This window comes from Podarcis gaigeae (genome assembly GCF_964106915.1).
Source record: "Podarcis gaigeae genome assembly, chromosome: 13".
Taxonomy (NCBI): domain Eukaryota; kingdom Metazoa; phylum Chordata; class Lepidosauria; order Squamata; family Lacertidae; genus Podarcis; species Podarcis gaigeae.
The window spans coordinates 24,375,824-24,398,106 of record NC_139689.1 but is presented as its reverse complement, the minus strand read 5'-3'; the positions used below and the strand labels follow the sequence as shown (position 1 = coordinate 24,398,106).

The 22,283-nt window shown below is 46.4% G+C and overlaps 1 protein-coding gene across 4 annotated transcripts in view; it reads left to right on the top strand.

Moving 5' to 3' along the window:
• The window catches only part of ARHGEF40 (Rho guanine nucleotide exchange factor 40), a 41,638-nt gene extending 19,742 nt beyond the window's left edge, over window positions 1-21,896 (top strand). The window contains exons 4-20 of one of the 4 annotated variants that reach the window (XR_014557312.1): window positions 655-775; window positions 1,773-1,878; window positions 2,756-2,854; window positions 4,473-4,589; window positions 5,058-5,156; window positions 6,701-6,828; window positions 7,784-7,901; window positions 8,830-9,431; window positions 11,694-11,940; window positions 12,475-12,561; window positions 13,856-13,946; window positions 14,386-14,547; window positions 15,383-15,545; window positions 16,687-16,839; window positions 16,932-17,038; window positions 17,600-17,653; window positions 18,400-21,896. Coding sequence is in view for 2 of the 4 variants with exons in the window: in XM_083708127.1 (XP_083564253.1) it covers window positions 655-775; window positions 1,773-1,878; window positions 2,756-2,854; window positions 4,473-4,589; window positions 5,058-5,156; window positions 6,701-6,828; window positions 7,784-7,901; window positions 8,830-9,431; window positions 11,694-11,940; window positions 12,475-12,561; window positions 13,856-14,080; window positions 14,386-14,547; window positions 15,383-15,545; window positions 16,687-16,839; window positions 16,932-17,038; window positions 18,400-18,495 (2,630 nt within the window). In the remaining 2 variants the exon portion in view is untranslated. Of the gene's footprint in view, window positions 1-654; window positions 776-1,772; window positions 1,879-2,755; window positions 2,855-4,472; window positions 4,590-5,057; window positions 5,157-6,700; window positions 6,829-7,783; window positions 7,902-8,829; window positions 9,432-11,693; window positions 11,941-12,474; window positions 12,562-13,855; window positions 14,081-14,385; window positions 14,548-15,382; window positions 15,546-16,686; window positions 16,840-16,931; window positions 17,039-17,599; window positions 17,654-18,399 lie in introns of all 4 variants that reach the window. The other 3 variants (XM_083708128.1, XR_014557311.1, XM_083708127.1) reach the window with 3 other exon arrangements.
• The last annotated feature ends 387 nt before the right edge of the window (window positions 21,897-22,283 follow it).

Genomic DNA, 22,283 nt, shown 5'->3' with positions numbered 1-22,283 from the left:
ATTAACTGTGAGTCAGGACTAAACTGAATCAGACCCCTTGGCTGTTCTACAGCCTTATGGCAAGTAAGGGAAGATCTGGCCCACAGATCCTTTCTAACCAGCCCTTAGAAAGAACATTTCACAAGCCTCATTCCCCCTTCCCAGCTCTTCTTCACTATAATGCCTGCCATCATTTTGTTCGATTGGCATCAAAAGGGTTCAGGAACCATCAGAATGTATGCTTCCCCATATCCTCAAATGCTTGCTAAGGTCTTCATTTAAAACTGTGCACTTTAGAGGAGTGGTTTTAAAGGCTTCTATCCCTTGCTATTCCCAGTGAAAAAAGTGGCTGTTAAGAAGAAAGGCTCTGTCAGACCTCACTCCAAGTTCCTGCTTGCCTTGAAGCCGTGGGCCCAAATGCTTTTTTTTGCCCCTCAACTTTCTTGATAGGTTCTTGAAGCCGCAACCCTCTCTCTCTTTCATTACTGCTGTTTGCTGTTTCCCAGTAACTGAGCAGCTGGGGTTGGGTGGCAACGCAAGAAAAGGAAGTTTGGAGTCAATGAAATTTGGATTTTGAGTGGCTAACCTGCTCGTTTGTTTAAATCAGGACCGGAAGCTTTCCCAGGTTCCAGGACAAATGTACCTTATGTTTTTCTTCTGATGCTCCCTCCACAGGAGGAATGGACAGGTCAGGACGGCCCTTGCTGATTGTGGTGCCTCAGCCTCTTCGGGATGAGCTTCCACCAGGACAAACGGATCTAGTCAATACCATGAGATACCTGTACTCCCTTCTCAGGTAAACTTTTACCTCAAGATGCAGCTCCTCCCAAGGTGACCCAGCAGGAGATAAAGAGTGTCGGCTTGAGTAAACAGCTGTGCTAACAAAGATGTAAATAGTCTTGGAGTGAGGCTGATTGTCAGGATTTCTTTCCAAAGAAAAATAAAATAAATTCATCAAGAAAGGTTGAAAATTCAGTAAATTCTCCTCAGCATCATCATAAAATAGCAAGCTAAGAGAAACTGCTTTGGAAAGCCATTAACAGTCAAATTGGCTTAAATTTGTAACTTAAAGCTGCTTTGACACATGATGCTAAAAAGTGCCTTTGAGGCACTGTTTGCACCAAGTGTGAGTGTTTTCATGAGCTAGTGTGGCATCATGGTTAAGGGCATGAGCAGTGAGCTGGAAAAAAACCCCTCAGTTCATATCTTACCATGAATTCATTTCATGGCTTTAAGCCAGGGATGGGGAACCTGTGGCCTTCCTGTTGCTCTTTGACTCCTGACTCCCGTCAGCCCCAGCTTGCATTCAGAGGACCTCGGGTTCCCCATCCCTGCTTTAAATAAGCCACTAGATCCCACCGCCCTCTCCTCATCTGTGGAGATAATAATGCAGGCCTACCTAATAAGGGCCAGTAAACTGTGCTGATATAATGTATGTGGAGCACTCTGAACACCATGATGTTAATTAGTACCATTCAGTGCACAGTTGCTGTCAGTTCTCTACTTCTTAATTTGGAATTGTTAACAACAAAGAATTTCCTCCTGTGCCTTGTGTGTATTAATGATAGTACACAGAAATATATATATATACACACACACAGAAATTTCTTCAGTTTTCTCATCTGTACAACTGTGGCCTAGAGTGGGGTTATTGTGAGGATAATATAAGCCTTATGCTTCCATGAAGCCTTTCACAAGTGAAATATGCTGACCAGCTTTTGTACACTGACTTTGCTGCCCCTTTGATGACTTTGCAGCTCCATTTCTCCCTTTTCTCTCCACATTTGTTCCAGGCAAGAGCTGAAGGCCCGTGGGTTGACACTATTGTTGGACCTGAGCCAGGTGGATGACTGGGCCCTCCAGGCCCCTGTGCTGCTGCCGGCCATTAGGACATTCCAGGTATCTTCCTGACTCGACTATAGGAGCTCTGTATCTGTGTCCTCGTGTTTTCTGCTCCTGTTCTCAGTAGACAGGCTGTGGGTTTTACTGATGCAGCAATAATTTATTATGGCAATATCTTCAGAATGTAAAGGGGAGAGGGAGGAGAAGGTGCTCACTGTCACAGCCTTCCATATTTAGGATAGGTATGTATAATGGCATAATAACAGTAATGATAATGGCGATGATTACGATTACATAATGAAAAGTGATCACCAACCCTTCTGCCCTGGACATCAAAATGGTACAGTTGTACCTCAGGTTACATACGCTTCAGGTTACAGACTCCGCTATCCCAGAAATATTGCTTCAGGTTAAGAACTTTGCTTCAGGATGAGAACAGAAATTGTGCTCCGGTGGTGCGGCAGCAGCAGGAGGCCCCATTAGCTAAAGTGGTGCTTCAGGTTAAGAACAGTTTCAGGTTAAGAACGGACCTCCGGAACGAATTAAGTACTTAACCCGAGGTACCACTGTACTGGATTAAAACAACAACAAAGCTTTCCACCCTTTTGAGAATATATTAATTTATTAATTAAATTTCTATCCCACCCAGAGGAGGGATGGGGTAGCAATACGGTAAAGCTTTGGCTTTTCCATTTCATTGTCTGAGAGCCACTACTAAGAAGCCCTTTCTGTGACCCCTTGTTGCCTCTTGCATACCACAGAACATTGCAGCTCTTGTGGCTATGCCCTATGTCCAAGGCCCCCTCCTCTTCCCCAATCCACAACTTTTTCTCCCTCTGCCTGTATCTCAGAACCACCTCCCATCTTTTCTTCCTACTCTATGAAAGCCTTATGCAAATACGCCTCCATAAAGCAAAATCCTTTATCTTTTTAGGAGAGTTCTCCAGCCCCCATCCGTCAGCTGCTGGTGATATTGCCACCTGATGACCGTTTTGTACCCCATGAAGAGGAGCTGGCTTTGGAACCTGCTGCGGTAAGTTCTCCTATTTATTATTATTTATATACCACTTTTTCCTCCAAGGTGCTCAAGGTAGTGTACATAGCCCCCTCTCTTCCCATTTTACCATCACAACAACCCTGTAAGGTAGCTTATGCTGAGAGACTGTGACTGGCCCAAGGTCACCCAGTGAACTTCATGGCTAAGGGGGAAAGGTTACTTATTGACTGCATTTCTGAATCACCTTTCTTCCCAAGGGATCCCAGTGCCCTGCACAATAAAAAAGTACTTCCAATAAATAAAGCACAACAGATAGCCAAATATGATTTAAAAATATCAGAACCATTAAAACACAAAAAACCTTACCTGTAGTTGTTAGGTATTGAAGCAACTTTAACCGTTTTGTAAAAGCCTAGCAGAAGCATCTTCGGCTAGTGTCTCAATGTATAAAGGAAGGAGGAAAAATGTACCGCCAAATGGAGAGCATTCTAGTGTTGGGGTGTCACCACAGAGAAGGCCCTGTTGCATGCCCCTGTACCAGGAATGCTCATGGAAACAATGAGTAGAGCCTCATCTTGAAGAACAAGTTGGATGTTATTGGATTTTAATCCAGGCCTCCTAAGCCCCAGCCAGCACTCTATATGCAGAATAAAAGAACTAGAACGTTTTAGCAGCGGAACAAGAGGAAACTGGACTACAACTTGGAAAGAACAATAGGGGGAGCGTTATTAAAGATTTGATGCTAAATGGTTTAAAAATAATTCTAAAAATAATTATAAAAAGAAAAAGCTAGCAAGGAGTTGGGGGAAAAATGTGATTTATGGACTTTAAAAATTCCAGGCAGACAACATGGATTGGTGGTCAGGGGGAAACTAAACCGGGGACGGGGGGGGGGGGGGAGAAATAGAATCCAAAGGCTTGTCAACTATTTTCTGAATTGGTTTTCTTTTACTTACTATACTCTCTATTTTTTATTTTCTTATATTTCTATTGTGTGGGGTGTTTTTATCACTAAAAAAAAAAAAAAGGGAAATTGTGGAATGGAAAGGGGGTGGGCCCTGGGGAAAGAATTTTTGTTTTGTTAGTAAGGGTATTGATGGGGATTGTACAAAATTAAATTTAAATTCGACTAATGGTTTAAACAAATTAAGTTTTAATTAGAACTGAGAGCTTGTGGAGCCAACAATATGATAGGGGAATATGGTAGGGGTGGGGGAAAGAGGGAGTCCCGGAAAGTGGGTGTATGAAAATAAGGCTTTGAATGTACTTTAATCTTTTCTTTCTGTATTTCTGAAAATCTTAATAAATATTATTTAAAAAAAAAATATATATGCAGAATAAAAATAGTAGAATATAAACATGACAAAATACTGCAGAGAGAACACTGAAAGAGACAACATAATTTGTACTTTGTCATACATAACTGTACTTCCAAGATGTGTGTGTGTGTATAAAAATATGTGTGTGTGTGTGCGCGCGTGTGATAATTATAAATAGCTAAGGACTGCCCCTCTCTTCTCTAATGTTAGTTTGGGCCTAACTTGAACCTAGGGTTCACGACTGGAGCAGAAGATGGGTGGTGAAAAGACTGGGGTTAGGAACTGATGCAAGGAGGCAGGATTGCCTCTGACCTAATAGACTCCTTTCCCCACAGGAGGTCAGAGTTCTCTCTCTTCCTGAACTGCCACATTATGTGGCTTTGGACCAGCTGACTCCGACACTAGGAGGGACCCTGAACTACTCAGCACGCAAATGGGTTGAGGAACACCAGGTAAGAGAGATTAACAAGGAAATGGACCTTGTGCAATTCTGCACATGGTTCATCCATGGAACCAAGGCAGCCTCCCCGCAGCCCTGCACAGAATCCCCCTGCCTTTCCTTCCTAGTGGTATACGGTTTATGTCATAGGCGCCGGCTCCCTGGGTGCCACATCACCCACAAAACTTCCCATGAAGGAGCTGGCCACGCACAAATTTCGGCGTCATGTCCACAGGTAGCCTTTTCCTTACTGGCTTTCAGCATATCCTTGAACCTTCTCACCCCACTCCAGCTGCATCCAGACTCTGTGTTAACTTGGGTCTTGTGTGGGCCCACAGACCACTAACCACAAATGACAACGGGCCACTGTGACTCCTCCTTCTCTCACAAGGCATTTTCTCTGGGTGACCTTCATTAATATTCCAGCTCGGCACTTCTGTGGTACTTATCTTCCTCTGCCCCACCTCTTCTCTCTGCACAGGCTCTTGAGCAACTGCAGTCACTCTGTCGTAGTGTCCTACAGGCTGTGTGCGAGGCCAGTGCCCACCTTGAAGCAGTGGGAACAGCGTCAAGTCAAGAGGTAAACTCATGTGGTGGTTCTCCAGAGACTATGAGGGTGCAGCAACATAGCAAGTAATTGGTTTGTTTTTGTGATGTGTGATACTTCTGTTTATGGACTTGTACGTTTCTCTGGTTCACTTGTGGTTCTATAGTTGTTACGACTTACAGTCTTAAATAAGATACGGACATGTCTGCTCAGAAGTAAGCCCGATTGAGTACAGTGGGGCTTACTCTCAGGTAAGTGTGCATAGGAATGCAAACTTACCTACTGTGAAAGCATCAGCATAACCATTCCGCTGGGGACACTAAGATGGGACTGAACTTTGGTTCAGTTGGCCTCAGGCCTGCATGTAATTCATGTATTTTGCATTAGTCCTAGAAAGAATCATATAGTGTGGAGAAACGCCAGCATGGCATGCTAAAAAAGGCTGGAATCTTTTTACAGATACTCCCTTGTGTACTGCTACAGTAATAAGAGTGAGAAAATTAAGACAGTGACTAAATAAACCTACATCTCGGTTGTACCACTTCAGAGTGCAGGCTGCTTAGTTTTCTGTGGAGGGTTGGGGTAACTGTGGAGGGTTTAGTGGTCAGGAAGTGAGGTTTCACCACTTTGTGTATCTCTTTGCTCTTCCCTTTGATGAGTAGCGGCTGTAAAAATTATTCAAAGTAAGGTGAATATCAACAAATTTGCTTGATTATTTGGCCTGTAGAATCCAGGGTTTTTGCTGCAGTATTTGGGTTACTGAGGATCTGAATGGGGTTTTTAAAGCACAGAATGTGCATGACTTTAGTGATTTTTTTTCCAGGACAGTCAAACCTCAGTTGTCGAACGTAATCCATTCTGGCTTCCGAAATATTTGACAACTGAGGCGCGGCTTCCGATTGGTTGCAGGAGCTTCCTGCACTTAGTGGAGCTGCGTTGGATGTCCGGCTTCCGAAAAACGTTTGAAAACCAGAACATTTACTTCCAGGTTTTCTGCATTTGGAAGCCGAAACATTCCAAAATGGAGGTGTTCGGGATCCGAGGTTTGACTGTATCTCTAACTGCTCCGTAAACAGTTACAGATACGTAGCCGTGTTGGTCTGCCATAGTCAATACAAAAAAATTCCTTCCAGTAGCACCTTAAAGACCAACTAAGTTAGTTCTTGGTATGAGCTTTCGTGTGTATCTGAAGAAGTGTGCATGCACACGAAAGCTCATACCAAGAAATAACTTAGTTGGTCTTTAAGGTGCTACTGGAAGGAATTTTTTTGCTCCGTAAACAAATCAGCATGAATGCTCAATAAAGACTGGATGCAATCTAACCTCTGTATTCGCTTGGTGCAAACATATCAGGATGAATTCTGAATAAACATGTTGCGTGGGGGAGTCAGGACTGGTTGTGTTGCTGTGCTGTTTTGTTCTATGCTTGTTATTATGATAGTCATGTCAGCGTTGGTATGCAGCATTACCACGTTGCCATAGTTTCTTTTCTGTCGTTGAAGTCAGAATTCCCATTCCACTATCCCCCAACCCATTCCTTTTGCCTTGTCCTAACTGCTAGGATCTCACCCCTGTAGGAACTGTCGGCCCAGATCACCTTGCACCAAGAGACCATGCAGAAGCTCCTCTCAGAGCCGCGCCTGCTGGAACTCCAGCGCCGTGGGGGGGCCTTGCTGGCACGGCTGCCCCCCCTGGGGCCCTGCAGGTGAGGATCAGGGCTGCAGGGCATCATAGCAGAAAGTTCCCTTTGTCCCCTGTTCCCATTTGTTCTGTAGCAGAGTTATGTAAAATAACAACAGCACTTATGCATAGCTTTTAAAGCTATTGTATAATACACTTCACTGCTGTTCAATTAACCTTCCTGCGTGTTGGAGTAATCCTGCAGTTATGTGCTTACGTATCTGGAGGGGATGCTTAATTGGTGTGTGAGTGGGTGGCAGGGAAGGTAGCTTAGCAGCTTGATTTCCATTGTGTGTGTGTGTGTGTAATCAATATTGTGTGATCTGCACCACCAGGACCAGCTAGACATAGCTGATTTCCCATTGTAAGCATGAAGTTGTTCTTGGCTCTCTCTATAACTTTATGTCATGCTGCGTAATGGCATCTGTTTTGCACTATGACACCCCACCTTCCATGGCAGCCATTTTGTGACTGGTGCCCCCCAGCACTCCCTTAACATTTGAAATGTGCCCATTGGGTCAAAAACAGTCCCTGATATATGTAGCGTGTAGCTTGTTCCTAAGATCTCTGAAACACAAGGTGGGGGTGGGAAGGCAGCAACATTTTAGCTGATCTGGAGCAGTGAAAAGACTTGCAGCAGTATGCAGCCATTGGCCTGTGAGGGCTGATTCCTGTCCCTCTCCGCCCAGGGAGAATGTCCCATGTAAAGAATTTTCAACAGATTTTTATCCAAACTTTCCTCAAACCCTCTTTTTGTACACGTTGGCATCTTCCATTGAGGCAGACAGAACCTTCTGTTACATAAAGCAAAATAGCCGAGCAGAAGGGGATTGTTCCCCAGAATGGCCGTAAGTGGGTCACATTCAGTTCAGCCTTCACTGGCGTTAGCCTGGCCCACGCCGGTTTCTTCCTTCCTCGCTTCATGCAGCAGCTTCATACCGCAAGGCTCAGGTAACTGTGTGTGTCCTTTCCCCCTGTAGTACAGAGGCTGTGGCTGCTACCAGGCTCTACCAAGAGGTGGATGAGGCCCTTCATGGCCTGGTCCAGCTCAGCAACCGGCGCCTGGAGGTGCTGCAACAGGAACGGGAAAACACACAGGTAATTCCTAATGTCCCTCATTATGTGTCCTTGGGGAAAGCTGCAGCCTTCGGGGCTTTGGAAGAGCTGGTACCAGCGAAGAGAAGTTTCCCTTCTTTTTCTTAGTGTTTGGCAACTGAGCTGAAGGAGCCTTAAAGACATCACTGGGACTACAACTCCTGATATCCCTAACCATTGGCCAAGTTGGGCCTTACCTCTGAAGCTCATTATTACTGTTCCTAGAACTGAACTATAAAAATCAAGCTGGAGGAATTCTGCAGAGGACGTTCGGGAGAGATGCTAGGCCTAAAAACCTACAATGCACCTACAAACAGTCACGTCTGAAGCATGAGTCTTGATCCTGCTGGGAGTTGTTGAAAGGGATGAGAGGAGCTTCACAGATCATTGCTTTATAGGGCTCAGTTTTCCTCAGGCAGGTGATGGAAGAAGGGGATAAATGTAGGCACCATGTCTGAAGGGGCTCTGAGGAAGCATTATGGCGAAAGAAATGCAGGGGTTACAGAAACAGGATAGGTATACCAACTGTGGAAGTGGTAGAGGTGTGGCAAGACTATAGAGATGCTGTGATGATAAAATCTCTTGTTCAGAATTTCACCTCTCTTTGTGCAGAAGCTAAAGACTTTGGGCCTTTGAAGTGGCAACCAGGGCCAGCTCTAGAGGGTGGCTGGATTGACCCACTGATAGTATTTCCACTTTGCACAGCTCCAAGATCAGATGTAGCTGGAGAGATTTCTGAGTTTGTTTGCCCTGCCACCTCCACATTTTGCAGGTGCAGAATGGGACTGCAATGCTCAGGAGCTCTCAAAGATCTTAAATTACAGTGGAATTTGTACACTGGTGATATAAGAAACAGTGAGGTCAACAGAGAGCAGCCTTTTGGGATTGGCCAAGCTTTTGCTACTTTTTTCTCTCTCCTGCTTCTACACAGGTTCAGGAACAAGCTCTGGAAAACAAGGCCCATCTTGAATCTACTGGCAACTGTGTAGAAGAGAAGAAGGAAGCAAAGAGGCCTGTCGAAGGGTTGTCTGAGGGGGCATCACTGGAGAGGACACTGCTGCAGAGCCCCAAGTCCCCAGGGAGGATGCAGCTCATGCCAGAAGCTGGCTGTGCCCCACGGCCCCGGGCCTGCAGCATCAGTGCCTCCTCCTCACCCAAGCATGGCTGGGGCCTGGGGTCAAGATTTGGCTCCTCTTGCAGCCTGACCTCCCTCTTCCAGCCGCACCCCAGCCCCAAGGCCTCGCCTTGCTGTTCTCCCACTCGAAGCGGCGTCCTGGAGAGTGGCAAGAAGAGGCAGGGCCTTCCCAGCAGCCCCAAATCATCTCTGTCCCCCATCTCCCAGCTGGCTTTGCGGGCCTTGAGTGACCCTGGCCGCCCCAGCGTGCACATCCGCGGCCTGGAGGTGAGCAGCCGCGAGCTGGCAGATAGGAGCTGTTCTCCCCGTGAGCATGTGCTGCTGAGCCGTAGCGGGACCCACGTTGCAGAAGCACCTTGGGGGGCCACGCCTCGCACGGAAAGAAGACGCTGCCTTGGGTGAGTAGCGGAGGGTACATGCGGGAGGTTTTCCATCTACGGTCTTTGTGTTACCCCAGGGATATGATTGGGGCTGAGAAGATAGTAGTCTGAACCTGTCAAACTTAGATTTGCAACCAGGCCCAGCTCAAGAAAATCTAAATTGCACCCCCCCTTTTTCCTGTGAATTAATGTGTGGTATGGTCAAGCTTTTCTTCGTAAGTGTATTAAAATGTACAGAAGGGAAGCTGCTTGTGTGCTAGGCCTCATGTGTCTGCCATTTGATCTGCCATCTCCCTCTGTGACACCCAAAACTTCTCCCCAGGAAGGCTAGCCTGATGCCATCATTATATATCTTTAGGTGCCAGGCAAAAGCTTTTCTCTTTAACCAGGTCTTTGGTCTCCATCTTTCTGTGGCTTCTTAGGAGTGGGTGGGGTGTTTTTTAATGCATTTTAATGTATTATTTTAATGGGTTTTTAAAAAATGTATCTATGTGGATGTTAGTTTGTTTGTTTTGGTTGTAAGTTGCTTTGAGTTGCCTTTGGCAAAGAAAAAGCGACCAATAAATTTAATAAAATAACAACAACAACACTAGCCAAGCTGCTAGCACTATATTACCAGCTGTATTGCACCACCAACACCCCACAAACATTGTTCACTTCACAGGACCCACCTACCCTATATTGTTCAGGGAGGGCTGAGTGGCTTGGTACAGGTATTGCGTTTTATTTTATGTGCATGTTTGTGTATATGTAGAAATATATGTGTGTACTGTACTTTTTATCATTTCTATGCACAGAGTGTTTGGTAAATAACTGGTGCATATATATATATATATATATATGCAGGTTTTGGTGTCCTCGGGTGTCTTCCCGTGTAAAAGTTGGGGTGTCTAGGCGACGTTTCGACGAGGTCTCACTCGTCATCTTCAGGCTGGTGCTTTCGGCTTCTTGTTACTGGAACAGAGCGGGATCTCAATGTTTGAGTTCCTATAAATACTGTAGAGGGGGTGTGGTGTCTAGCCTCCAATGTTCTGGGCAGAGAGGAAGTTCCCAGGCTAGTGTGCCTTTTCTTCTTTTGTTCCTTAATTATTTGAGAGATACCTTGAGTGATTTCTTGAGTGATATCCTGAGTACCACTTAGGTGGGTCATTAGGTGTGGATTAGTTGCTAAAGTCTTTGTGTCTTGACCTCTTGAACTTTGTGAAGAGTTTTCCTGAGAAGATGGCTGTATTGCACTTAGTTGTGCTTTGGCTTGGCTTCGTGTATAGGGGCGAGCTGTGGTTTTGTGGCTTGTGTCAGCCAGATCTGTGTAGGGATTGCAGGGGGGTGCAGCATCCGGAGGTGCCACCATGGATTGGCTACTGGATGGTGTCAGTAATTCATCTGTGGAGAGGGTCTGGGTTTGGGTCTGGTGTGGTTGATTGGTGTTGGCGTTCTGTGTGCCTCTGGATCTGGTGTCAGTTTTTGTGGGGAGGGCTAATTTCCAGATGTCTGGCAAGCGGGATGTGTCGTCACGCTTGTTCATGTTGTGAGGGTGTTTCTCTATCTCGATGGCTTCCATGATTATTCTCTTGTGGTGATGTTCCGTGTTAAAGAGCAATTTGGAATCTGCAAAATTAATTTCGTGTCCTGTTTCTTTCATGTGTTGGAAAAGAGAGGAAGTTTTTTCTTCTTTTTTGACGGCATTCTTGTGTTCTGCGATACGTGCATTTATTCGTCTGTTTGTTTGTCCAATGTACGTGGCTGGGCAGACTTTGCAGGGTATTTCATAGATCCCTTGGTTTTCCAACTGGATTTTATCCTTGGGGTTTCTGAGGATATTGGCTATTTTTTGGTTGGTGCAAAAGGTATCTCTCAAGTAATTAAGGAACAAAAGAAGAAAAGGCACACTAGCCTGGGAACTTCCTCTCTGCCCAGAACATTGGAGGCTAGACACCACACCCCCTCTACAGTATTTATAGGAACTCAAACATTGAGATCCCGCTCTGTTCCAGTAACAAGAAGCCGAAAGCACCAGCCTGAAGATGACGAGTGAGACCTCGTCGAAACGTTGCCTAGACACCCCAACTTTTACACGGGAAGACACCCGAGGACACCAAAACCTGCATTCCTGTACCCGTGAAAATCTACGAAAGCAAATATATATATATATATATACACACACACACCACACACTGCTTATTTACCAAAGACTCTAGCGGTGGATGTAAAAATGGGCCTTGTATCAGAGCCATGGGGAGGGGTGTGTGATTCTTTTCCAACCTCCCCCTTTCTCCTCAGGGTCCAACAGCAACTTCTGGCTGAGCTGCTGGAGTGTGAGCGGGAGTATTTGACTGCCCTTGCCCAGCCCCTCTCTCTGTCCCAAGAACCTGGGGGACAGGCCTGGCCGGCCGAACTGAGGTGCTTGGGCAGTGCTCTCCGGACCCTGCGGGACCAGTTGCTGACTTTCCATACCAACTACTTCCTTGGCGAGTTGGAGGGGTGCATGAACCACCCGTCACGTGCTGGGGGCTGCTTCCTGCGACATGTGAGTGCCCCCCCCCAACTAATATCATTTTGTTCTTGCACACTGGTGTTGTTCCCTTACAGAAAAATCCTTCTTCCCTTTGTGCCTGCTGCAGAAGGTCTGCTTCTTTTGATGAATGAAAGCAACCTTAAAAACCAAGCTAGCTCTGCTCCTGTTTTTTTAAACCATTCTGGCACATAGGAATGTAGCAGCTGAAGCCTTTCCTGGCACAGAGATAAAATGATGGGGAATTTAATTGCCCAATTAAAGCCTATTGGACCTCTGTTGAAAGAAGCAACAACAGGGCCAGTGGAAAAGAAGGAGAGATAACAATCCTGTCCTTTGAGCTCGCCTCTGGGGCATATTTTCCCATTAAAGGAAATGGGGGTGGGTTGGGGATGAGAAGGAATAATCCCCCTCACATGAGCTAGATTTCACATTGTTTCATTGCAGCAGCCTGATGTCTGGCCTCCTGCTCAGTTGGATGAATGAGGGATTTCTCTCTCTCTCTCTCTCTCTCTCTCTCTCTCTCTCTCTCTCTCTCTTCTTCTGTAGGGAGAGAAGTTTCAACTTTATGCCTCATATGCCAAAGAGCACCACAAGTTCCAGGCTGCCCTGGCTTTGCTTCGAACCACCAGCAAGGTAAGATCTGTGGCCGCAGGGGACAGAGTTTTAACTTTGACCTTTGTGTGGGTGGGTTACTGATAGAATAGCTTTCTCTTATAATAGATTCTTTCGACCCACTTATTGGAAATCCTTCCATGGCACTAATCTTTAGTGGGAGTTTGATGTTCAACTAGTCAGCCATCTGATATGTGAGGAGCTTGGCCTCTGTATGTGGGTGTTTTGAAAATTTTGTGCACCTTTCAGTCTCTCTCTGACTCTGGGTGAGACAATTGTCAAGGCTGGAGTTAGATGCAGGTCAGAGTAAAGAGACAGTCAGCTGTCAGTGAAGTTAACTCTTTGTTCAAGGAAATTGCATACAACTCAGTAACACTTGGGACGCAGGTGGCGCTGTGGGTTAAAGCCTCAGCGCCTAGGACTTGCCGATCGAAAGGTCGGGGGTTCGAATCCCTGCGGCGGGGTGCGCTCCCGCTGCTCGGTCCCAGCACCTGCCAACCTAGCAGTTCGAAAGCACCTCCGGGTGCAAGTAGATAAATAGGGACTGCTTACCAGCGGGAAGGTAAACAGCGTTTCTGTGTGCAGCTCTGGCTCGCCAGATGCAGCTTTGTCACGCTGGCCACGTGACCCGGAAGTGTCTCCGGACAGCGCTGGCCCCTGGCCTCTTGAGTGAGATGGGCGCACAACCCCAGAGTCTGTCAAGACTGGCCCGTACGGGCAGGGGTACCTTTACCTTTACAGTAACACTTCCCCACAGGTCTTGCCCCTATAGAGCAGTTGCCAGGACTGAAGATCCCAGTGTTCCACCCCCTCCTAGGGCTCCTCCTCTCCCAGATGCTTCCCAAGCAGTCTCAAAATGTGTCTGCGCACCTCTGGTCTCTGTTGTGCCCTCATCATTATCCTGTGAGTTCTTGGAGACCAGGGAGAAGGGAAGTTTGTGATAGCCGGAGAGGGAGACTCCTGGGATGCTTCAGCCTTGGAGTCTGAACTGCTCCCTGTCACAGGTTCCTCCTGTTCACTAAACCCTGTTGCCCCTTCAGCATCCAGCCTCTCTTCCCAAGCTTCCCCCTCTGACCTCTCCTCAGCGTCCCATCACCAGTTCCCAGGCTTTGAGCCTTCCTCCTCTGGGATCTCCCCTGGGGGCTCCCTGCCTGGTGCCTCCCAACACCCCTCATCATCCAGGAGTCCAGGGTATTGTGGCAGGTGGGTGAAGGAAGGGCAAGAGTTTGAGTGCCTTGAGTTCCATCACTCTGCAGATGATCTTGTTGCCCTGCTCCCAGCTCAGCTGCCTTTTCTTTCCCCTTCCTCCATGCAGAAGAGCCCGGCAGAGCTGCGTGAGGATGGGCAAACGGCACACACGTTGCGTGTGCCCCTGGAGCAGCTGGAGCGGTACCGTCGCTTCCTGGGTGAGCTGCTGCGCGAATGTGAGCTGGAGCGGGGGCCTGACCGCCAAGCCCTGCAGGAGGCCCAGCAGCTGCTGGAGGCCCTGGAGCAGCGAGGCAGGGACCTGCTGGCCGCAGAGCAGATCCGGGGCTGCGAGGTGAGCGCATGGGCGCTCCCCTGGCATGCAGCGCTGCATCCTCCCTGCTGCTTCCCTGTGCATGCGCTGCTCCCTCCCCTACTGCCTGTTCCTCACTCAAACCAGGAATCCCCGTCTTCCGGTGCTTGCCCATGGCCAGGTTTTGCCCTTGCTGCACTCTGGGATCTCTGTGCAGGACACTGAGTGGGAACACACACGAGGAAACTGGACAAGTGACACTTTTGACCACTTCTGAGATTGGGGTGGTTGGGGGGGTGGGAGACCTTAGCCAGATGACTCTGATCAGCCCTCCTGTTTCCTTGCAGATGAAACTATCAGAACAAGGGCCACTGCTGCAGCGTGGCGAGCTCATCGTGGTCTGTGGGCGTCGTAAGTGCCAGCGGCATGTCTTCCTCTTTGAGCGGCTGCTGCTCTTCACCAAGTGCAAGGGACCCGAGGGCGGCTATGTCTGCAAACAGGCCTTGCAGGTGCGCAAGTGTGTCTACGATGGAGAGCTCCTTTCCTTGAGTTGTGAGCTGCGTGGTTTGGGAAGGAGGGCGCTGGCACACAAGACAGGCTCCTGTGGCATAAAGGGATGGAATAATGGTTACTTGGAATGGAATTGCTGGACCTGTTTGGTGGAATATACATCCCCACCCCTGATTTGCATAGGGCACAAAGCGGGAAGGAGCTGCCAGTGCAACAATGAATGGGATTAAAATTCAAGAAAGCTACATTTAGCAAAGACAGGTGTTCGGCATTACATAATACACCAAGAACAAGCCTGGATTATTAACCATGGTTTGTCTGAAGCAAGACAAGCCAGAAGCTTGGGTTCAGACAACATGCTAAGCCTAACCATTGCTTAGCTCACAGCAGTGCAGCAGGACTAGAGGAGGAGTACAGCAGTAGCTGTTTCCCTTCTGGAAACCTATACACTGCTATTATTATTTACGCTGCTGCTATTATTATTATTAGTACTACTACTTCTACTTTATTTACATATATGCCACCCATCTCACTGGGTTGCCCCAGTCACTGTGGGCATCTTCCAACAAATTATAAAACCACAGTAAAACTTAAAAGCTTCCCTATATTGAGCTACTTTCAGGTGTCTTCTAAAAGTCAGATAGTTGATTATTTCCTTGACATCTGACGGGAGGGCATTCCACAGAGTGGGCACAACCGCTCTCTGTACTCAGAAAGTCACGGTTTGGCTTAATGTTATGTCTGAACCAGGTCAGTCTTGAACATAGACTTCCTACTTCTTGTTGCAGGTGGCCCTATCCTAACTTTTCATTATCCTCTCTTTTTCTTCCACAGACAGCATCCATGGGGCTGACAGAGAGTGTGGGGCCTAGTGGGCTACGCTTTGAGCTATGGTTTGGACGTGGACCAGGCCGACAGGCCTACACACTGCAGGCAGCCTCTGCTGAAGTCAAGCATCAATGGACAAATGTTATAGCCCAACTGCTATGGAGACAGGGTATGTGGCTACCTAAGAGATTGTCCCAGCAGGATGAGAATTGTATCAGGGCAATGTTTGTGCAGACAGTTACTTCACTTTAACAAGCTCTTAATCTTCTTCCTCACTTTCTTCCTCTCTCAGTGAAAATAGTTAAAGGGCCAAGAGCACAGACTGCTCTCCAAAGAGGAATGGTTATTTATTTTATTATGAAATGTTGTCTGCCTTCCTGTAGTTAGAATGATCAGAGTAGTTTACAATAGAAAAGGGTTAAAACACACAGAGAATAATACATTCTCAACATCTAAATAAGCTAAAGGCAAGAAATGTATCAATATAGCACAAAATAAAACAGTCCAGCAAGAATTAACAGCACTAGACGTCTGGGGAAATAAAAAGGTCTCTGTGTGCTACCAGAATGACACTGGCATGAGCAGCAGAAAGGCTGCTCTGGGGTGGGAATTTCAATACCAAGGATGCCACCACTGAAAAAGCCCTTTCCCTGACAGCCATTTGCTGTGCCTCAGATGGCAGGGGAGCCCTTAGAAGATTCTCTGGTGGAGATCTCGGTGTACAGATGGACAAATGTAGACAGAATGTCTCGTAGGCACTTCAGTTAATATTCCTGAGCAAACTAGGGAGAAGTGGAGAAGGGTCCTGCCCAGGTATAAGAGTAGGGCCTGCCCCACTCCTCTGAGGTGCTTCTGTCATTTACTGTAATGAAGATCTGTTTTCTGTATGAAAAAGAAAGAAGGGATCATTGATGGCTGGTGGATTGTGCCACTAATTCCCTGGGCTGGTTATCAGGCGGCAGACAGGTGGGTGTGGGCAGGCTGAGATTCATGGTACAGTACCCCACTTGCGATAATGAGCCAGCCTCCGCTGGAAGAAAACCCAGGTATCAACACATAACCTCGTTGAGCACTATCCTCTCTTTGTGGAGAAAAAAAATGGAAAATGAACTCATGTGCATAATATGTGTGTGAATAGTATGAAAGTAGGGCATAGCCCTTTGAATATTCCATGCTATACCTAATACTTAGCATAGAGAAAAGCCAGAAAGATGTTTCTGTTTGGTGAGATGGGAGAATGCCGAGGGTACTGATAGCACTTGGAGCAGTTTTTAAGAATGCCTTGGATGTTTTTCTCTCTCCCTCTTCAGCTGCCCATCCGTCTGTCTCAATGAGCATATCTTCCTGCCCTGCCCAGCGCCTGGCCCCTCTCGGCCTTAGTCCTGGGGCCCCTCCCGGGCTGTCGTTACCCGGCCACTTTGAGGAAGAGGAATGGGACCTGGATGTCAAGCCCATCCCAAGGGGTGAGTGCACACTGCTGTTCTCCCTGCCTTCTCATAAAGTGTTGCTGCTCAAATTTGCACTCAACCCTACCTTTCTCTGCTGCTCCCCTTAGCAGAGACATCCGAGTCCGATGGACCCTCCCCAAGCCACCAAGAGCTACCTAGGCAAGGAAGAGGATCGTTGCCTGGCAGCAGCACTGCTTTGGGGCACCCCCAGTCGGTGAGTGGGCTCTTTGACAAGGGTGTCTGTTATTATGGGTCCATTTATACAATTGAGAGAATCATGTGGTAAAGCCTTTCCTGGAGTGCACCATTTCAGGCTGCCAGCAGGGAAACAGCCACATGTTCAAATGGTTCGCCTTACCCAGACAAAATGAGCGCACTCAGGAAGAGTTCAGCCCCATTTATGCTAACTTCCTATAGAAATAAGGTATTCACACCCTAGGCTCATTACTCCCCCCGCCAACACACCCACCCACCCACTTTTATCACTTGATTCTGCCGATTGTATAAATAGGCACTAAGTTTGGGAAGCGTCTTATGTGAAAGAGTGTCAGTGGGGCTCTACCAAATCTCTCCTTGCTGTGAGAAGGGTCAGGGGCATGCTGTTCTGGGTTAGGTGCTGGTAACCCAGTGGCTGTGTGCGCCTGGGCAGAAGTCTTGTGTGCTTTTGTGTGTGTGGTAGTGCAATCCCCCTGTCCCACCCTTGCCCCCCTCCCTTCCCCACCAGGATTCACCACGCCATCCCTGATGGCTTTCATATGTTTTCTTTATTTGCCAGAGCTCTGGCGTTGCCGACGAACCAGTGACCCCACTCTGAGGCCATGGCGGCCAGGTACAGAGCCCCTGCCAAACTTCTCTGCCTTTGTGCAACCCCTTCCCACCTCTTTACCTAACTACTGTCACCTTTTTCCCAAAGTGCAGCACATGGCACTCCCCCATGTTTCTCTGAGCCTTTATTTCCAGGCACACTACTTGCTCAAGTTCACTCCATCCCTGTTACATGTATGACTGTACTGTCCAGGTTTATCTGTGTTTCACCATTCTGCAGCTTTTCTTTGTCTTGTGTGCTGTTCTCACTGGCTATCCAGTTGTCTTAATGCTACTACAATTGTTTTAAATTAATCTAATCCCTACAGAGCTGGCATAATTTAATGGCTAACAGTGTGAACTGGCAAGTTACTGATTTAAACTTTGCCTCAAGCATGGACTTACTGGGCGACTGCCGTTTATCAGCCTCATCCCCCCACCTGTGAGAATTGGGGGGAAATAATATTGACCTACCTTGCAGGGTTGTTGTAACAAACCTGGAGATAATCTAGCTGAAGTACTTTAAATACTTAAAAAATCAAGCTACAAAATGCTAAGTTTTATTTTTACAGGGAAGTAGGACCTTTATGTTGTCCCTATCAGAGGTTATAATGCATTATATTTAACTAGACCAGGATGGGTTGCAGAGAATCATGTATAAATTTGGCTCCTGAGGACTAGAAACTTGTCGAGTATTGGGTAGCCAGAAAAACTAAGAGGCTTGGTGTCTTTCTTTGTATCTAGACACTCACCCATCTGTTTCTTTTGCAGCACTGGGTATGGAGTCTACACCGGAAGCTGTTCTCCCCAGGCAGCCGTGGAAGGCAGGACTCAAACCCCAGGAACTCTGGGAACAGAACTGTCTGAGCCCCACCAAACCTTGGAGATGGGGCATGAATGGGCACTAATGTCAAGCAGTCCTATGACCTGCTCCTACCAAGACTCCTGATGGCTGTCCCATTCACCCCGATCTGCTACCATCCCACAGGAACACCCAGACATGGGCTGCAGTCTACCTTGGGTCCTATCCCTGGCAGTACCCATCCAGTGCCTTTTCCACCATTTTTTCGGGCTGCAAAATACTGGAGATTCTTGACCAAGCTGATGTGGTTGGTAGTGAAATGCTTGTGTATTAGGCAAGGAAGGCCAAACCAATGAGCTCTGGGCTGACCCAAACTAAAGTGCAGGCTAGGAGGAAACTCAGTGGAGTCACTGACCGAGTGTGGTGGTTTCCAGACAGTGTTGAACCACACATTTGCCTGGTGCCCTACCTCTGATCACAGCTTCAATCTCTTGCCCAGTTGGTATTCTGATCATTTTGATGGGAGATGGAAGGAAGAATCTGGGCTGCAGTTGCTAGGCAACTACAGTATGCACTCCCCAAACCATGTCCAGGTTAGCCCAAGAGGAAAAGGAGAAGGTGGGTCTGGATTGCATGGTGAATCACTGTAAGACACAAAACCACCTTCATCCAGAGAGGGAGTTCAGAGGCAGCCCCAGCCGAAAGGAAAGGCATGATACAACAATATACATAATGTTATGGAGGTTCACATAATACAGCTCTCCTAGGACTGTACCACGTTAGATTGCAGATGGGTAGTGTGTTTGCATACTCCCACATAAAGAAAACTAGTATGCCAAGGAGAAGGGCTCTAACTTAAGTCATCTCCCTGGTGTGCTGTTTTCTTAAAATATGTGAAGAGTTTTGATAAGTAAGAATACTTGGTCAAGTTTACTTCCCCACACTCATGTGTTTGCAGTCTGAGAACACAGAATCCAAGGAGGGCTGTATCATGATTCTGCTGCACCTGGGGAAGTTTTCCCCCTCCCTTGATTGCTTTTGTTTGTTTTTGAGATGATAAGTCTCTGCACACAGTATTGTTACCACATTGTTATGAATACAGTAAGCCTACAACTTATGTGGGGGTTACATTCCAGGGATCGCCTTTAAAGCCAAAGTCATGTATAGTCAAAACACATTTGAGTGCAATGGTGGGTGGAATTGCCAAAGTCTTTTTTCCTAGATGCCTATCCTCTTTCCTCCTCCCTTTAATTTTTTTTAAAAAATTATTACCAAGCGTGTGAAGCTGAATGCGCACAAGTTAAATGTGGTTAAGTTGCAGGCTTACTGTACGAGGAAAAAGTCAAATGAAAAAGACACGGGCTGTGAAAGAGTGTTTTGCCTCTCTTTTAGATTACTTGTTGGAGGTCTGCAAACACCCTTCTGCAATGTCTGTGACATTTTGGAATCTGAACTGTAGGAACTGATCTCTAACAATTGGTGCTATATTTTGTGTTAGGTGGCTGAATATGTGGTGTTTTTGTTCATTCAGACTCTTCTATTGGATACAAATGGCCTACCTTTGGTCTGATTTTGGTAACATGAGTTGCTCAGCTAACTTGTTCTCTTTGGCAGGTCTTGTGCTGGATTTAAACCTGGGGCCTCTCATATAGAAATCACACACACTTCTCCTGCCCACATGAAAAAGAAAACTCACTTGGGTGTATAGAGACTAAGTTCCCACTGAAATCAGCAGGAGTCGTAACCAACTTTTCACATTGATTTCAACAGTAACTTAGTGCAAAACCACCCTGTGAGCTTCAGATGAAGGGCAGTATAGAAATTTAATAAATAATAATTATGATACTAAGGTGGCCTCAGTCCAACTAACTGTGTGTGGACTATACTGCTTCAAAAACAGGGGACCAGAAAAAATGCAAAAGATAAGTAGTAATAATGGAAGACATGTTTGTAATGTCAGAATGGTGCACAGGCCAGGCAGTTCTTGAGATTTGTAAGGAAATGTAGGAATTCTTTCACACAGAACACTGAAAGTGGCTGCTAACTACAACCTCTTCTCCCAACCTCTTCAAATACTGGCCTACCAATCCTCATCAGCCCAATGTATGTTAAGAGCACTGATATATATGCCTTTGTCCAACTTGCCACTATAGAGCTGTGGCTCTACAACCCCCTCTCCTCCAGTTGGATTGGAATGAATGTCTCTATTTACAACCACTTTTTGATGAGGCTGGTGCTAGCTTGTGCTTTGACCTAACCACTAATGTAAAATATAATGCAGAAAAGCAGCTTCAAATATGCAAAGCAGGCACAAATGAGACTTAGTTCTTGAAAAAGAATATGTACGGTAGTAAATCTGTGTCTGGGGTGGACCATTTGACCAACTAGACATGATGAATGGTCCATGTGTTTTAACACGGAACTGCTCTTGTTATGTTTGAAAAGGTGTACATGTTGAGTTTAATTGCAAAAGTGGTCAGTGGGTAAGAAGTGCAGAACCCTCCCCTGACTATGGTTTATCTCCCTGAACGCTTGGCAATCCTAACCCATTCACTCCTTTTGCTGTTGAAATCATGTGCTTCTCACATTACTGGGCAGCTTCATGTTTGTACACGGCACTGTCATCATCATATGTAGCGTCCGGATTACATGACTGTTATTCCACGCTAACATTCCCTGCACACAGAAAACTTGACGTGACAGGAAGAAGGGTAGGCATTCTCAGAAACTAGTTCTCAAAGCACAGGGAATTGTATTTGGATGAACATTTAGTCACATGAGCACCTGCTGCACCAGTCTGAAGCAGTACAATCCATACATAAGTTTAGCACACCTGCTGTATGTGAAGTCTAGCTACTGTAAACTGATGCGGGTTCAAAATTCAAGGTGGTATGGTAGGGGACTGTTTTCACAATTAGAAGCATTTTCTGTGTGGGTTCAAAAACCAAAGCTCCAGCCCTGAGTTTTGCGGTATCTGCAACTCTTTACCTGTGCTGGCCTCAAATTACCAACATTGTTTTAAGTGTTATAAAATGGAAAAGGTGAGGAAGGGCCAACAGTAAGTTGGAGTTGAGGTTGGTCCTGGGGAAGGTAGAAGCCCAAGGAAAGTAGAAAGTACGGGTACTGCAAGTGTTCCCATTGAAAGGGTTCTCCAAATGGCTGCTCTGCTGGCTGGGAAGATATGGTGTTCTAGCTATGCTGGTTCAAAGAAGTAAAAATTGTGCAAGCTGCACAGGTGTTCATAGGAAAATTAAAATACGATGGGAACAAACTAATTTTTAACCCATTTGAAGAAGGATTTTTAGCTACTGCTGCCCATGAACCTAAGCCATGTAAGGTACTAAGCAAACCCCTTGGGTCTCTGTAAATTAATGGTTACCTTTGCCAAACATGTAATCTTGTCAAAATAATCAGTCAGGTTTGTCTAACAAGACCTTATTTTATATAAAAAGCATGCTGAACTGTATTAGTCATTTCTGTTCTTCCGTTGCAGGGGCTACCCTATTAATTGCTTTCCCACTACTTTTAACTTGGGTTTTCTGTCAGCTTAAGGCAGAACATATTTATCTCTAGGGCCAATTTCACTTGCCCTTGAGGTGCTTAATATTGGTTCAACATCTTACTCCCACTATTCTCTGTTTTTTCCTTGATTTGGAGGAGGTTCTTCTGGAGAAAAGGCTTTCTTCAACCAACTCCTTTAAAAGCAATGACTACTTGCTTAAGCTTGCAGATATACGCATGTGGGCATATATCTCACTGAAGTTAATAGAACTGAGGAAGGAGGGTTAGCTTGTTTGTGTATTTACACCAGTGCGTGCTTAGTGAGGTCCTTCATTCATCCCCATGCTCCCTC